At 43.0% G+C, this 17,043-nt stretch overlaps 1 protein-coding gene across 1 annotated transcript; it reads left to right on the plus strand.

Moving 5' to 3' along the window:
• The first annotated feature begins 3,856 nt into the window (after window positions 1-3,856).
• LOC143593409 (uncharacterized) lies at window positions 3,857-16,226 on the plus strand. Its single transcript, XM_077073047.1, has 3 exons — window positions 3,857-4,246; window positions 5,968-6,315; window positions 15,771-16,226. Exons 1-3 carry the CDS (start codon window positions 3,857-3,859, stop codon window positions 16,224-16,226), a joined length of 1,194 nt encoding a protein of 397 aa, XP_076929162.1.
• The last annotated feature ends 817 nt before the right edge of the window (window positions 16,227-17,043 follow it).

Consider the following 17,043-nt stretch of genomic DNA (forward strand, 5'->3'; position numbering starts at 1 on the left):
TTCCCTCATATGTTGTTTGTGTGGGCCACAAAACGACTTAAATTGATGGTCTTTGAGCCAGTGAACCATCTAGGGAAACAAAAAAAAATGATGCTATAAAAATTAGAACAAGAATAAATGACCCGTTTACCATATCCGTAACTTAACACAATCTACAACAATAAAAAATGTTACTCTATTTGTTTATTTTTCTCCTTTAAAGTCATACTTCTTAATGCCATTTATAAACTACACTTCACATCATGAGTTTTACTTTATGTTTTAGCTCTTATAATCAATTTATGTAAACAATATTAAGCATGAATCACACCATAAGCTCGTAGAAATTGTAGTGATAAAGCACACCCGTATTCCGTTCAACCTCCTTATCTAGAAGCTTGATACTGGCATTTTCACGTTTCCATTCCAAGTTGGAAACCTAAACTTCGGTTATGGTTGATCAGCTAAGGAGCTTGGCTATGTTTAAATTGGTTAATGGTTCAATGATGAAGAATATGAAACACAAAGCTCGAGATTTGGTGAAGAAGATGGATCAAATTGATTAATGGTCCGACTAATAATTGGTTCTAAGCTATGAATGAACATGTTGTTCATGCATACATGAAGAAAATCGTTGGAAATATGCTCATGTGAAAAAAAAAATCAAACACAAGGCTTAAAAATGGGTTAGGTTTGTCATGATGTTTAACCAAATTTTCAAAACCATAACCATTAGTTATGTTAGTTATGGTTATATCAGTTCAATATCTCAGTTATAATTCTATTATCAGTTATGACAGTTTATATACTCATTCTAAGAGAGGTTATTCATATCCGTATTCATAATCTAAAGGATGATAATGAAATTAAGTAATTTCTAAAGGTGATGATAACACAGCTTTTTTCCATGGAGTAGTTAACTGTCGAAAAGTGAGGAATAGAATTAACGGCCTCCAGTTGGAGGGGGAGTGGGTCTCGGATCCTATCGTCCTAAAATTGGCTGCCGCCTCGCGTTTTGGTGATTTTTTAAGGAACCAATTCCCTCCGGGCCTTTAATTGATAATATCGGTTTTCGGGAGTTAGATATGGAAAGTATCTCGTCTCTTATCGTTAATTTTAGTGATGAAGAGATTAAGAGAGCGGTGTGGGGTTGTGGAGGTGAGAAATCTCCCGGGCCTGATGGGTTTTCATTCGAGTTCATCAGACATTACTGTTCATATTTTAGCCCGTTGTTTTTGGACTTCTTTGCCCACTTTCACAAGCACGGGTCCATCCCGAAAGGTGGTGGGTCGTCTTTCATGGCCCTCATTCCCAAGAAGAGGGAGCCTCAACATTGGGGAGATTTTAGACCGATTTCTCTAATTGGGGTAATTCATAAGGTGGTTAGTAAAGTCCTCCTTAATCATTTAAAACCTTATTTGGGTAAACTTGTCTCCACGGTTCAAACTGCCTTCGTGGAAGGAAGACATATTCTCGATGGTCCGCTTGTTCTTAACGAAGTCGTCTCGTGGGGTAAAAAATGTGGGAAACAGATCATGATTTTTAAAGTTGATTTTGAAAAGGCCTATGACTCGTTGAATTGGAAAAGTCTACTATCTGTTATGACCAATATGGGATTTCCGTCTAGGTGGAAGAACTGGATTCTTGGAATTCTCTTCTCGTGTAAGGCCTCGGTTATCCTTAATGGATCGCCATCACCTGAGTTTGTTCTTGGTAGAGGACTTAGGCAGGGGGATCCTTTATCCCCTAGTATGTTCTTATTCGGTATGGAGATTCTAAATAAACACTTGGAAAGGGCGGTTTCCCTCGGTCTGTTTGAAGGTGTTAAGTTACCCGGTGAAGGCCCACTATTGTCTCACTTCTTCTTTGCTGACGACGCCGTTTTTTTGGGTTCTTGGTCGGAGGATAATGTGCTTAATCTAAATAGAATTTTGCGTATTTTCTCTATTATCACTGGTTTGAAGGTAAATATGTCCAAAAGTCAGGTGTTTGGGGTAGGTGTGTCCGATTCGGAAGTAGCTAACATAGCATCAGTGCTTCGGTGCAAACCCGGATCCTTTCCTTTTTCGTACTTGGGGCTGCCCGTTGGGGCTAATATGAACAGAATTGTAAACTGGAAACCTGTGGTTGACAAGTTCCAGGCCAAACTTTCCTCGTGGAAGGCTAAGACCTTATCGTTCGCCGGGAGGCTCAACCTCCTGAAAGCTGTTCTGGGGAGTCTCCCGACTTATTTCCTCTCTTTATTTAAGGCCCCATAAAAGGTCGCCAAGACTTTGGAATGAATTAGAAGGCGTTTTCTGTGGGGAGGAGCGGTTCTTCATAATAAAATAAAATGGGTAGCTTGGGACCGGATCTTGGAGGCGAAATGTAGGGGTGGATTAGGGGTAGGAGGGGTAAAAGACATGAATTTGGCTCTTCTTAGCAAATGGTGGTGGCGTCTAAAAAATCAAGGGGACCATATTTGGGCTTCGACTATTCTTGCCCTTCACGGAAACACGTGGTGGTTTAAGACGGTCCCGGTTAAAAAATCGTTGGGAGGCGTTTGGAAAACCATTGCTTCACTTGATAAGGAGTTTTCTAAGTACGGGATAGATATTCATTCCTCTTTTCGGTGTTCAGTGGGCTCGGGGGAAAAGGGATACTTCTGGTTAGATAATTGGACTGGAGTAGGCTTATTATGTGACATTTGCCCTGGGATATTCAGGTTGGTGAGTGCAAAAAAGGCTAAGGTTAGGGAATGTTTGGAAGTCAATGGGTTGATAGTTAATTGGAGATGGAGATGGAAAAGAACCCTTCCACTGATGTTGAAAGGGCTGAGCTAGTCCATCTCTCAACCATATTAGATTCTCAATTGGTTTCTAATGGCGAAGATAGGTGGCAATGGAGAAACGGGCCGGGAAATTGTTTTGAAGTTAAGACAATTCGGTCTGATTTAGAGGCTGCTAAGAGTTCTTAATTTCCGGTTTATTTGTTTCTTTGGGTTCGTTTGGTCCCTAAGAAGGTTCTTTACTTCGTTTGGCGGGTGATTGAAGGGAGAATTCCTACCAAAGTGGCCTTAGCGCTGTGAGGAGTTAATTTTGGGAACCTTTCGTGTAACTCTTGTGGTGAGCACGAAGACGCTGACCGTTTATTAGTGAATTGCCAATTTGCGAGGTCGGTTTGGGTTCAACTTTGTATTTGGGTGAAATTACCGGTTAACGGGCTTTTTGAGGATTTAAATTCTCTGCTGCAAATGTTCCTTAGCTGGACATGTAATCCAAAAAGAAAAGAGGTGTTGATGGTGACAGTTTTGGCTACTTTGTGGAGCCTTTGGTTATTTAGAAATGAAGGTATTTTCTCCGGAAGGATCGCGTCAAGCGTCAACATATTGGATGATATCAAAGAACTAACCTTCCTGTGAACAACTAGTCGCTCTAAATTTTCCATTGTGGAGTGAAGAGCTTGGTCTGAGATGTCTTTGGAAAGCAATGAAAGGGTAGGGTAATTGTGATTTTGGTGTTTGGTGTCTTGTCCAGCCCCTAGCTGGTCAATGGTATTGCATGTAATTCTTGTTAATTTGTTATGTTGAATGAAAGTTATGCTTTTCAGAAAAAAAAAAAAAACATAGGGGTCCCAAATTAGATACACACCAGCTATATGTATAATAATAATAATAATACAACTATCAATCTATCTATCTCATCTTAAAAAGTTCAGAACAACTGAAACACCAAAACTGTCGTTTGCATCGTGTTCTTCCCACTCAAATTTACACAAAACCCCCCTCCTTTATCATTATCATTATCATTATTATTGTTCTCATCAACATGTTTTGCTTCAACTAAAACTGATTTCTCATTAAATCTCGTCTGGGTTTATAACAATAACAATAATACTAATGGAGAAAAATAAAGGGTTCTTTACAGCATTGAAGGAAGAAGTAGTCAGAGGCTTATCTCCCGGAAGATCAAGAACCCGGACTCCCAAACAGGGCCGGAGCCAACCCGAACCCGTTATGTCAAGATCCGGGAGCATGGAGTTGCCTCTGTCTCCGCTCCGGGAAGGTCCTGATCCGAATGACCCGACCGCCGAGTCGAAAGCTGAGAGGTGGGGTCACTGGATGAAGGGTCACTGGTGTCGGCCTCCGGAAGGTTCCGGGTCGGGTTCTGGAGCGTACCAAAGGTCGGATCTAAGACTGCTGCTTGGTGTCTTGGGTGCGCCGCTTGCACCGGTGGACGTTAGCAACTTGGAACCGTTTCCTCATCTCAGCATCAAAGACACACCCATTGTCAGTATTCTCCTATAATGATTCTTTTTATTATTATAATTTTTTTTTTAAAGTTAAAATTGTTTGACTATAAAGTCAAAACTGAATCATGGTTTCATGACAACGTGAAACAAGTGGTGTGTTCATGTGTAGAGTATAGTAATTAATAATGTAGGGTCTTTTAAGTAAATTTAGGATCTTATCCAATGAAAATACAAGTAGATTGTGTGAATGGGATGGTTTGAAATTTTTGTTGGTGTTCTATATCTGTCTGCTTATTTCAAGTGAAATTCTAACCCGTTATTTTCATCTTTTTTGTTTTTTAATGGCCATGTGAACATGTTTGCGGTAGGGGCGTGCATGTGTCGGTTTTTGGGTTCTAACCGAACATTCGTGTTTTTTTTATTGGGTTTAGTTTTACCATTTGGGCTTGAAAGTTTTGTTCTGAAAAAAAAATTGGTCCAAAATAGTGGACTTTAGTCATTAATCTTTTTGTTTCTTAATAGTTGATCATTGTAGATTTGAGTTAAAGTATATGGGTTACGCTATTTATTAATTTCTTATAAATACTTAACATTCATATTAAAAAATGAGAATGTATAAATTTGGTTTGGCCTTTTCGGTTTTAATTACATGCACAACCGAACTGAATTGAAAATTCAGTTTGTACGGAAACATGAAACCAAACCGTCGGTTTTTCTTTGGATTTGCTTATTGGTTTTCTCAATTCTAGTTTAGTTTTTTCGGTTTCATGCACACCTCTAGTTACTAGTAAACTTGACTAATCAATATCAACGGGATCAGGTAAAATGCATTTATGTTATATATTTGTATATTTTTTTTTTCTGTTTGTCTTTTTCTCAAGCTGCTTTTAGACACAATGATTCAAAATTTTGACATGCATGTTTCTGGGAATTTAAAATAGTAATGATGTTTATGTTTCCTTTTTCATTTTTCCAGTGGGAATTTGTCTATTTTTACATTTCTTGAAAAAAAAAAAGAATTCTTTATTTGCGTAGACCAAGTTTCAAGATTATAAAAAAAAGGAATTTTTTTGGTGAAAATTCAAAAACAGTAATGGTTTTCGGTTTCTGTTTTATTTTTTCAAGTGGGAATTTGTTTATTTTAACATTTCTTAGAAAAGAAGAAAATTTTATTTGGGTAGATCAATTATCAAGATTCTTGACCATATATTGGTTGGTTATTTGACTAAATATAAGGGAATTGAAGTTGAAATGATGAACATTAAAGATTATAAAAAACGATTAATTTTTTAATGGGAAATAAAAATAAAAAAAATAGTGATTTTTCTTTTCCTTTTTTTTCCAATTTTTTGAGGGAATATGTTTATTTTATCATTGTTTAAAAAAGGAGGAAGAAAATTTCATTTAGGGTGGATTAAGTTTCAAGATTCTTGACCATATATTATAAAAAAGAAATGAAAGTTGAACATCAAATATAATATAAAAATGGATTGTTTTGGTGGGAATTCAAAAAAGTAATCATATTTCTGTTTCTTTTTCAATTCTGAAGTGGGAATTAGTTTATTTGACCATTTCTTGAAAGGAAAAAAAATATTTGTTTGGGTAGATCAAGTTTCAAGATTCTTGAGAATCTTTTGTTTGGTTATTGAGTAAACACAAAGAAATTGAAGTTGAACATTAAATATTGCAAAAAATAGGTTTTTTTGTTGGAAGTTGTTATGCTGTTGTTATCAATCATGTTGCGTTTGGTGGCTGCAGGAAACTTCATCAGCACAGTACATACTGCAGCAATACATGGCGGCATGTGGCAGACAAAAGGTTCAGAACTCGATTCACAATGCGTACGCGATGGGGAAAGTGAAAATGTTGGCGTTTGATATCGAGACCGCTACAAAAGTAATAAAGAATAGAAATTCGTCTAGAACCGCGGAGTCTGGTAGTTTTGTGTTGTGGCAGATGAACCCTGATATGTGGTATGTTGAGCTTGCATTAGGTGCGAGTAAGGTTCATGCCGGTTGCAATGGGCAGCTTGTGTGGCGGCATACACCTTGGCTTGGTGCGCATGCGGCTAAAGGACCAGTTAGACCCTTGCGCCGGGCCCTTCAGGTTAATAATCTTTAGCTTGATTTCTTCCATATTTTGCATAACTCTAAACGAGCCGAGCCAGGTTGGTTGAGTTTAATTTCTTAACGAGCTGAAATGTTGAGCTTGAGCTTTGCTTGTAAAAAGCTGGGTCCAACTCGTAGCTTGCTGAGCCAACTTGTGTCGTTTATTTTAAAAAGTTCATCTGTACATATGTATATATATATATATAATTTTTAAATTTGGTATGTTGATATATTATATAAAGAAAAAGCAGTAAATATCTTTTAATATTTTTAGTCTAGTCTTTTTACGTTTGATGTTTTACGCTCTTGTAGTCTTGTTTTGTTTTAGTATTTTTTTAGGCAAATTGGATTAAAATAATCCCACCTTTAATGAGTTGGCCAATAATCCCACCTGAGTTATTTCCCTATGGCAGTCCCACCTTTTTCATGTTTGTTATTTTATGATCCTCCGTTAAAAATAATTAACGAGGTTAACTTTTTGCTGATGTGGCTAGATGATTGGCATTTTAAAATCCTACATGACTTTTTTTCTTTCTCTGATTTTATTAACCCACCAATTCGAAACCGCCGATTTCTCGACTTCTACGGCGTTGGAAGCTGCCGCAACTACCGCCGGATGGTGTATTGATGACCAGAGAGAGGTAGGTGAGCGGCTGGTGAAGGTCAGGATAGATGTTGAAGATGGTATCTTTTAAACCCTAATGAAGAGGTAGGTCCCAGCAAAGCCCAGTTGGACCCGCAACTCACCTTAAAGAGGTACGTCTGCGCAAAGACCAACTGGATCCGCAGGACCCACCATGCTCAGAGATGAAGACCTTACACGCAGTAAGCCAGTTGTTCCCGCAGGAAAGCCTCCCTTGGTACAGTATCCTGCCTGTTCCCGCAGCTATGGGCACAAACCAAGAAGGAAGGCTACCCGCACTAACAGTAAAGCTACACGCATAAGGCACTAACTCTTATACTTCAGCAATGTCACCTGAAGAAGGAATGAGCACGGCGGGAATATTCCCGCCCAAAAGAGCCAGTCCGTACGCTTCCAGAAGATCTTTTGTACTATACCTACCAAGGTATGGACAAATAGACAAGATCTGACAAAAGCAACCTATGAACCAATCACAGGGTGACAGCTCACTGACAATAGTACGAGGAGGAGCACGCTCCAGTACAAAATGTCACTATCAGCCGCTGCCAACCAGATAAACGGGACGTACACGGCCGTGAATGACACAATGGCCCTGTACCTCGAACAAGCAAAAACCCTTATGCGCGATTTCAACGATTGCAAAGTTATGCACATCAAGCGAAGCGAAAACAAATCTGCGGATGCGTTAAGCAAGCTTGCATCGTTAGCATTCACCCACTTGGGAATGGACATCTGCGTCGAACTCCTTGGAGCACCATCAGTCCCGCACAAGGAAATTTGTGTCATCCAAACCGGCACGGAAACGTGGATGACAGCAATCATAAATTACCTTGCGGCGGGTATACTACCAGAGTCAAAGACACAGGCAAGAAAGATACGCTGTAAATCACTGAACTATCAACTTGTTGATGACATATTTTACAGGCGTAATTTTCTGGGCCCACTCCTCAGATGCGTTGAAGACCAAGATGCCGATTACCTCCTAAGGGAAGTACACGAAGGCATCTGTGGAGTACACGCAGGTCCACGCGCAGTTGTAGCTAAGCTAAACAACGCGGGATACTTTTGGCCGGGGATGCATACGGATGCGCTGGCCTACATCAGAAAATGTAGGTCCTGCCAGCTCTACGCACCCAACACGCATTGCCCGAAGAACGAACTTGTTCCAGTCACTTCTTCATGGCCATTCCAGAAGTGGGCCATCGATGTGACAGGCCCATTTCCCACAGCAGCAGGGAACGTTCAGTTCCTAGTGGTAGCCATCGACTACTTCACCAAGTGGATAGAAGCAAAACCCTTGGCCCAAACAAACGCAAAACATATCAAAAAATTTATTTGGGAATTTATTATTTGTCGTTTTGGACTTCCACAGAATTTGGTGAGCGATAACGGCACCAACTTTGCTGACCAGAAGCTACAAAAGTGGCTGAAAGAACTTCAAATCACCCACACCTTTACCTCAGTGGCACACCCGCAGGGTAATGGTGAGGTGGAAAGAGCAAACAAGAGCATCGTCGACGGCATAAAGAAAAGACTCTTGGAGCATTGATCCGGCTGGGTGGACGAAGTTCCACACGTCCTTTGGGCGAACAGAACGCTAAAAAAGGCAAGCACGGGCGAAACCCCGTTCAGCCTCACCTATGGCACTGAAGCCATGGTTCCAGTCGAGATCGGTCTACCCTCACCAAGAGTCATAACTCAACCAGAAGACAATGATGCGGAAAGACGGTTAGACCTTATGCTAACCGAAGAACGCAGAGACTTAGCCGCAGCGCGTGAAGAGAACTACAAGCGACAAATGCGAAAGTACTACAACACGCGGGTAAAACTCTGCAACTTCAATGTCGGAGACTACATACTGCGTAACGAGGCTTCGAACCAAGAGCGCCCAGGAAAGCTGGCCCCGGTCTAGGAGGGGCCATACATTATTAAAGAAGTTTTGGGAAAGGGCGCATACCGGCTCGAAAGGCTCGATGGCACCCCCATCCCAAGAACATGGAATGGAGCTCAATTACGCAGATGTTACATGTAGATCAATTCCAAACTTGTAAAGAAAAGGCCTAGAGCCACTTCTAATGGAAATGATTCTCCTTGTCACATTGTGTTGATAGCCTTACCTTTATACTTATGAACTGACCACACTGATATGCTGGTATTCACCGCATAAATAAGTGAGGGAGGAAGTAAGTCGTTGCGTGTAGAAAGCGGCACAACCCGCATAAACACAAAAACAGTAAATATTTCTAAGGGGAAGATGAGGAAAACCTTCACGCAGGTCAGATATAGGTAAAGTTTGGTCATCCTAATAAGTGAAAGTGACGGTCCTACCCGCACAATCATGATAGAGGAAACAGAACATTAACCTATCATCTGACACGCGTCGAAAGGTTAACTTATTCAAAACACTTAGAAAATTGCTAAGTTAAACTAAAATATGCATGAGCAAATCATATAATGTTTAAAAGGCAAGGCGTTAACAAAACATTTATATTCACAACAAAAATTCAAACATTACAAAATGGCTAGGTATTTACCCGCCTACAAAAATACAAATCTACCCTAACGGTTGGAAGGGATCTCAAGGTTCAAGCTTCGGGACTACTCCCTCCAAACCCACTTGAACCCGCACCATCAGTTGGCTGCGGCGGTTCAAGGAAAGCTTTGAGAACAGCTAGCCCGTCATCAGCAGCAGCAATTTCATTCACCTTCTCCACAATCGGATGCGGGAAGGCAGCATATTGGTTCACGGCTTGGTCATAGGCAGCTTCAGTGTCAACATCGTGTAAAGGAAAGTTAGAAGACGGGATGCCCTTCTCTGCAAATCCTAGACCAAGCAAGAAACCAGCTTTCTCCCCATCCTCATGAGAAGCGTTGAGGGCTGCACTCATGGCATCGTCATAAGATGTGTTCGCGAAAATCCGATGCACAACCTACAAATATATATATATAAAACTTTTCTAAGTATAAAGAAGCGTAAAGCAAAGAAATTATGGAACTATGCGTACCTGCGGCAACGCTTCTCGTAGAAGCCATCCCTTATTGGTCAGAGCTTCTTGAAGGGTAGCTTGAGCTTGATCGCGGGCGCGTTCGGCTTCATTCTTGTTGAGGTTGGCAAGCAACACATCCTTGGCAGCAGCCTCTTCAACGCCCTTAAGCTTTCGCTCAGTGCGATCAAGCATACCCTTCTGATCCAAGAGCTCTTAGAGCTTCTTGGCATCTTCTAAAGCCAAAGCATCATAAGCCTGCTGAAGCTTCTCTAGCTTGGCTTTAAGCTCTTCATTCTCAGCGCGCAGAGGCTCAGCAATGGCTTCAGCTTTGGTGGCCCTCTCGGTCGCATTACGCGCAGTTTCCTTAGCCAACTTAAGCTGTTCGTTAACAGCTTGGGTAGCCTTGGAACGGGCCTCATGCCGGGCTTGGATCTCGGCCTCAAGGTCCTTGAAGGCCTTCTCTTTCTCCGCAGCAATGGCGGCGAGCCTCTTGTTTTCCTCCAGCAGCGAACGCGCCTGAGCCACCTTCAGGCTACGCGCGGTCTTTAACTTGTCGTTTTCACGACAAAGCAACTCGACGCGCGGCTGCATCCGGGCGAGAAGGATTCGTAGCTCATTGGACAGCCTACCCTCCTGGTAGCTAGCCATTGCCTCCCCCAACGCACCGCTTGGAGCGGCATGGCGCGCCCAGTCGACACAGTCTGTAGCCGTCCTTAGGGTTGTTCCGCGGCGGATATTCCACCTTGGAGCATACACCTCATTGGAATCCGAAACTGTAAAAACAAAAAACAGTTAGGAAAAAATGATAAGAATGGATAAAAGGCACACAAAAAATATACTTACGGGTTTTCTTAATCTTGAAAGACCTGACAGGCGGAGACGAACCCGATGGAACTGGCCTCTTCACGCCAGTCACCATCACAACGCTTGGTTGCTCGGAGGTGACAGCCGTCTCAACCTCCGAGACAATGGTCTCGCCACCACCAAGGTTTCTCCGCCGCCTCCTCACTTTCAGTCTCGGAATCAGACTGATTTCCCAGGTCGACGACGGAAGTAAACTTCGCCTTGCCCTTCACGCCAGCAGCCTTCTTCTTCCTCACAAAGAAAGGCCCATCTGCGGATCCCTCATCAGAAGATGACAAAATCAGAGGAATTCCAGCAGAAGTTTGAGCATGAAGAGGACGAGGATTAAAAAACTCCTTACCTGGCCGAGTGGCACTCAAAATTTCGTGGCCCGGCGGGTAGACCTCTACGAATCCATCCGCCGTTTGCTCCAGAATAGGCAACTCGTTCTCATCGATATCACGAGTCCCAACCGTGCGGGACCACCAGTCTCCCGCGGATGCAAGAGCGACTGTAAGTCGTTCCCCTCTGAAATAAAAAAGATAATGTTAGAAGAAAAACCCTAAACCAACACAAAAGACAGAGCATACCGTAAGGGAAATAGTTCAAACCGTATTCAAGGACGATGGGTATTTGCGGCGTCCCAGACCCAGCATCCTTCCACACGCGGCTCATACCTAGCATCACCATCCCAGACTCCGCGAAGCGATAAACCGGAGTCTGGATCTGGGAGATCTTGGCGAACCATTCTGTCTCCTGGTAATTGGAGGCGTGAAGGTTGGAGAGCGCCCGCCCATTCTTGAACGTCATCGCGATGGGGACGACGCGAGCGGAGATGAAGAAAAATCCCGCTTCCAAGAACAAAGACTACGCTCGGTAGCGCAGATCTTCAACCCCTTGATCCGGGTAACAAGGGTATACCAACCCTGGATGCACCTCCAGGTGTAGAAGGTCATCAGACGGTCGACGCGGGGCTCGATGCCCAAAATACGGCACACCCATTCGAAATGGCGAACTTTAGCGATCGCCATTGGGTGCACCTCCGTCAAATGCACACCGTTGTTTCTCCAAAACACGGTATACGAACTTCGTTAATGGGAATCTTAGATTCCCATATATGAAGAACGAGGCGTACACCCTTATCTTGCCCTTTGGGGCATCGTACACCGTCTGGTGGGGCTCCGGAAACTCTGGCTCGTACGGCTCCAGCATGAACTTCTTGACGATGTAATGATACACATCGACAGAAAGAGTACACTGGCACTCGCCAGCAGTACTCTTATCGTCCTTATCGGACGTAGACGTCGGGTTCTCGAGGTAAACGTCAGACTCCTCGACGTTAACCTCATGATCGTGAGTGGAAGAAGACATTTTTAAGAAAAAAGAAAGCGGTTTCAGAAGAATGCTCGCCGGAAAAGATGAGTATTCGCCGGAAATCGCTTAAAAGGGAAAGAGTGAAGTGAAGGTATGGGATGAGATGCACCCTCTACCCCCTTATATACTCATCGCGATGAATGCGATGAATTTAATGCGGAGGAGAGAGAGAGCGCAGGTGCAATGAAACGGCGACACGTGGATGAAGCAAGCTGGCAACAGGTGTCAGAATGGCGCGTGACATGAAACTCGTGCCCACGCGCCTGAAAAAGCGTCCTGATTGACCATATGCTGTCACGTCGTCATAACTTCCTGCACGTTCTAAAACCGTCAGAAGACGCCAACGTCCCTTCAGCCGTTTGGATTGTCCTTATCCTCTCACCAACTCTTCGAATTTCAGAAAGATTCAAAAATAAGAGGGAATATACCCCCCTTACCTTGGAAATCAAGAAACCATAAAACAAGTACGGGTACAGTGTCAAGGCGAAACCCTTCACATACTTAGCACTTGCAGGGAATTGAAGCCAAGAAAATACCTTGGAAAACAAGGAACCGTAAGACAAGTGCGGGTACAGTGTCAAGGCGAAACCCTTCACATACTCTTAACACTTGCAGGGAATTGAACCCAAGATGGATCTTATGGATCATGCTTGCGGAAAGGGAAATAACACCCCCGCATGGCGGGAACGTTGAGAACTAGATTGTTTGAAGCTTCAAGGTGGAATTGGTTGTTTAACATAACTGATCACTATGTCAAACTACCAAAACCTCATGGAGAATCTACATAAGTGAAACTCAACGCTCCCGACTTGCAGAGAGGTTACGCACCTACCCGCATCATACCCAAAGATCATGCAGTAAAAGTCGGGAATTTTCTGCAAGTGACATTAGGAAAACCGGGGGAAGAATCCCCACGGAAAACCGTAAAAAACGAAAACCCCCTTTTCAAAACCCCTTGCTTAAAGTCCAAAAGTTCACCTCACTTATTAAAAATTCATGAGAAGAACAATGGACTGGGGGGGGCTTGAAGAGGTAGGTCCCAGCAAAGCCCAGTTGGACCCGCAACTCACCTTAAAGAGGTACGTCTTCACAAAGACCAATTGGATCCGCAGGACCCACCATGCTCAGAGATGAAGACCTTACACGCAGTAAGCCAGTTGTTCCCGCAGGAAAGCCTCCCTTGGTACAGTACCTTGCCTGTTCCCGCAGCTATGGGCACAAACCAAGAAGGAAGGCTACCCGCACTAACAGTAAAGCTACACGCATAAGGCACTAACTCTTATACTTCAGCAATGTCACCTGAAGAAGGAATGAGCACGGCGGGAATATTCCCGCCCAAAAGAACCAGTCCGTACGCTTCCAGAAGATCTTTTGTACTATACCTACCAAGGTATGGACAAATAGACAAGATCTGGTAAAAGCAACCCATGAACCAATCACAGGGTGACAGCTTACCGACAATAGTACGAGGAGTAGCACGCTCCAGTACAAAATGTCACTATCAGCCGCTGCCTACCCACCAACTCCCATCGTGGCACGAACATAGCCCGTAGTTGGTGGAAAAGGAATATTATACAGCTGGCCGTACCTGCTTGGAAACCTACCTTCGGCTATAAATACCCCAACACCTTGGAACGGTATTATTATCTCATATCATCTTATCTTCTCTAGCTATTTCTCTCAATATACACTTATATTCAGAGCAATCTAGTCTGATTCTCACGCCGGAGGGTGGTCACAAGGAGGAACCCCCCCCCCCTTCTCAGTGACGAGCTTACGGTGTCTGTTTTGCAGGTCGAGAAGAATAACCATCTTTGCCGGACCTAACCCTCGTGGGAAACATCTACTTAACCCTAAGATTATCCTTAATCTGCCGGGGCCATTTAGTGTTTCTTCACCTAAGTTGAAGAAGACGATCAACAAATTGATGTCATCTGAACCCTAATTCGAAGAAGACGATCTAATGTCATCTGAACCCTAATTTGAAACCGCCGGTTTCTCGACTTCTACGGCGTTGGAAGCTGCCGCAACCACCATCGGACGGTGTATTGATGACCGGAGAGAGGTAGGTGAGCAGTTGGTGAAGGTCAGGTTAGAGGTTGAAGACGGTAGAGTTGTCAGATGGTGGTTAGAGGATATTCCGGTGTGAAATGGTGAGGTGCACGCACAACGACGTCGTAGCAGCCATGTGTTTTGGGGTGTGTGTGTGCGATATGAAAAGCCATGTAGGATTTCTAAAATGCAACTCATCTAGCCATATCAGCAAAAAGTTAACCCCGCTAATTATTTTTAACGGGGATCATAAAACAAAAAACATGAAATAGGTGGGACTGCCAGAGGGAAATAACTCAGTTGGGATTATCATTGGCCAATTCATTAAATGTGAGATTATTTTAATCCAATTTGCATTTTTTTATTATTAAAAAGTGCCATATGGACTTTAACTTACAGAATGTGTTATGAGTAATACACTTATAATTTTGTGTTAATATATATATATATATATTTGATGGAGGCCCAAGTATCGAAGAACGTGTCATGCTATATTTGGAGGCCCATGATCGTGCTTCCAAAGATGGCCCACGAAAATGGGCATAACTTGGCCCACGAAGCTCCGTTTCAAGCCCATTACCAGTCAAATCGAAGCTTGAGACGAGGAGCACATTGTGGCAAACAGCCTACGGCGGTTTGGCCCTGTCCAAAGCCTAAAAACGCCTTCTAAATAAAGTTATGGGCCTTTTTATGTTTTTTCGTCAGTTTTTTTTCGTTTTTCTTTTTGGGTTTGTGTTTAGCGCATGGCTTTTTTTGGGCCCATTTTGTATTAGAATCTCTATTTATATCTTGCTTATATAATTTGAAGAGACAGACTTGAATTTTGATACTAATTATTTTTCTCTTCATTTTCCCTGACCTTTGGGTGTGATTTGGGGGGTTTTGGAAGATCATCACGGGAATTCACTGAATCAGCTTGATCCGATCTCCGTTATCGTTTTACCGCTACATCATATATATATATATATATATAAGGTTTAAGTTTGTTATTTATAATATGTTTTGTAAGTTAAAGCCCACAATTTTAAAAGTCAAAGCTATAAAACTTTGGCTTTTATGTAAATTAAATGAACCGTCGAGCCAGGCAGCCAGCTACATTTATGTACTTAGTAAGCATTTGGCTTTAAATTAAACTAGCCGGCGAGCCATGCAGGCAGCCGCATTTATGTACTTAGTAAACGTTTGGCTTTAAATTAAACGGGCTAGTTATATTTAAATATATACTAAAATTTTGGTTTTAATTTAAACGAGCAGCCAGCTAACGAGCGTGCCACACTGCCACGAGTTGAGCGAACCTTAGCTCGGGCTCGGCTTGGGCTTGTTTACTGATCGAGCTTACTCAGCTTGGCTTGGCTGATTTCCTAATGAGCAAAGCCCGAGCCAAGGCTGACTCGACCCTCGAGCTTTTGTAACAGTCGCAGTTGAGTCATGGGTCAAACCTGGTTCGGGTCTGAACACCTGACGGTGTTTACCCAATTTTTCATAACTTCTTAACATGATAAACATGCTTAAAAGATTCTAGTTTTAACAATACAAGATTGGTCTGTTTACCAGGGTCTGGACCCACGAACAACCGCAAGCATGTTCGCAAACGCAAGATGCACAGGCGAGAAAAAAATCAACGATGAGGATTGTTTCATCCTCAAACTATGTGCAGACCCGCACACATTAAAAGCTAGAAGCGAAGGGCCTGCAGAGATCATCCGACATGTGTTATTCGGTTACTTCAGCCAGAAAACCGGGCTCTTAGTCCACCTAGAAGACTCACATCTAACCCGAATCCAAACCAATGGTGGCGATGCGGTTTATTGGGAGACCACAATTAACTCTTTCCTTGAAGATTACCGGCCCGTTGAAGGGGTCATGATTGCTCACTCGGGTCAATCGGTTGTGACCCTTTTCAGGTTCGGTGAGACCGCTATGAGCCACACAAAGACCCGGATGCAAGAGGCATGGACCATTGAAGAAGTGGCGTTTAATGTACTTAGTAAGCATTTGGCTTTAAATTAAACTAGCCGGCGAGCCATGCAGGCAGCCGCATTTATGTACTTAGTAAACGTTTGGCTTTAAATTAAACGGGCTAGTTATATTTAAATATATACTAAAATTTTGGTTTTAATTTAAACGAGCAGCCAGCTAACGAGCGTGCCACACTGCCACGAGTTGAGCGAACCTTAGCTCGGGCTCGGCTTGGGCTTGTTTACTGATCGAGCTTACTCAGCTTGGCTTGGCTGATTTCCTAATGAGCAAAGCCCGAGCCAAGGCTGACTCGACCCTCGAGCTTTTGTAACAGTCGCAGTTGAGTCATGGGTCAAACCTGGTTCGGGTCTGAACACCTGACGGTGTTTACCCAATTTTTCATAACTTCTTAACATGATAAACATGCTTAAAAGATTCTAGTTTTAACAATACAAGATTGGTCTGTTTACCAGGGTCTGGACCCACGAACAACCGCAAGCATGTTCGCAAACGCAAGATGCACAGGCGAGAAAAAAATCAACGATGAGGATTGTTTCATCCTCAAACTATGTGCAGACCCGCACACATTAAAAGCTAGAAGCGAAGGGCCTGCAGAGATCATCCGACATGTGTTATTCGGTTACTTCAGCCAGAAAACCGGGCTCTTAGTCCACCTAGAAGACTCACATCTAACCCGAATCCAAACCAATGGTGGCGATGCGGTTTATTGGGAGACCACAATTAACTCTTTCCTTGAAGATTACCGGCCCGTTGAAGGGGTCATGATTGCTCACTCGGGTCAATCGGTTGTGACCCTTTTCAGGTTCGGTGAGACCGCTATGAGCCACACAAAGACCCGGATGCAAGA

This window comes from Bidens hawaiensis, unplaced genomic scaffold (assembly GCF_021521415.1).
Source record: "Bidens hawaiensis isolate Kalapana, Puna unplaced genomic scaffold, B.hawaiensis_p1.1 tig00042204_1, whole genome shotgun sequence".
NCBI classification, from domain to species: domain Eukaryota; kingdom Viridiplantae; phylum Streptophyta; class Magnoliopsida; order Asterales; family Asteraceae; genus Bidens; species Bidens hawaiensis.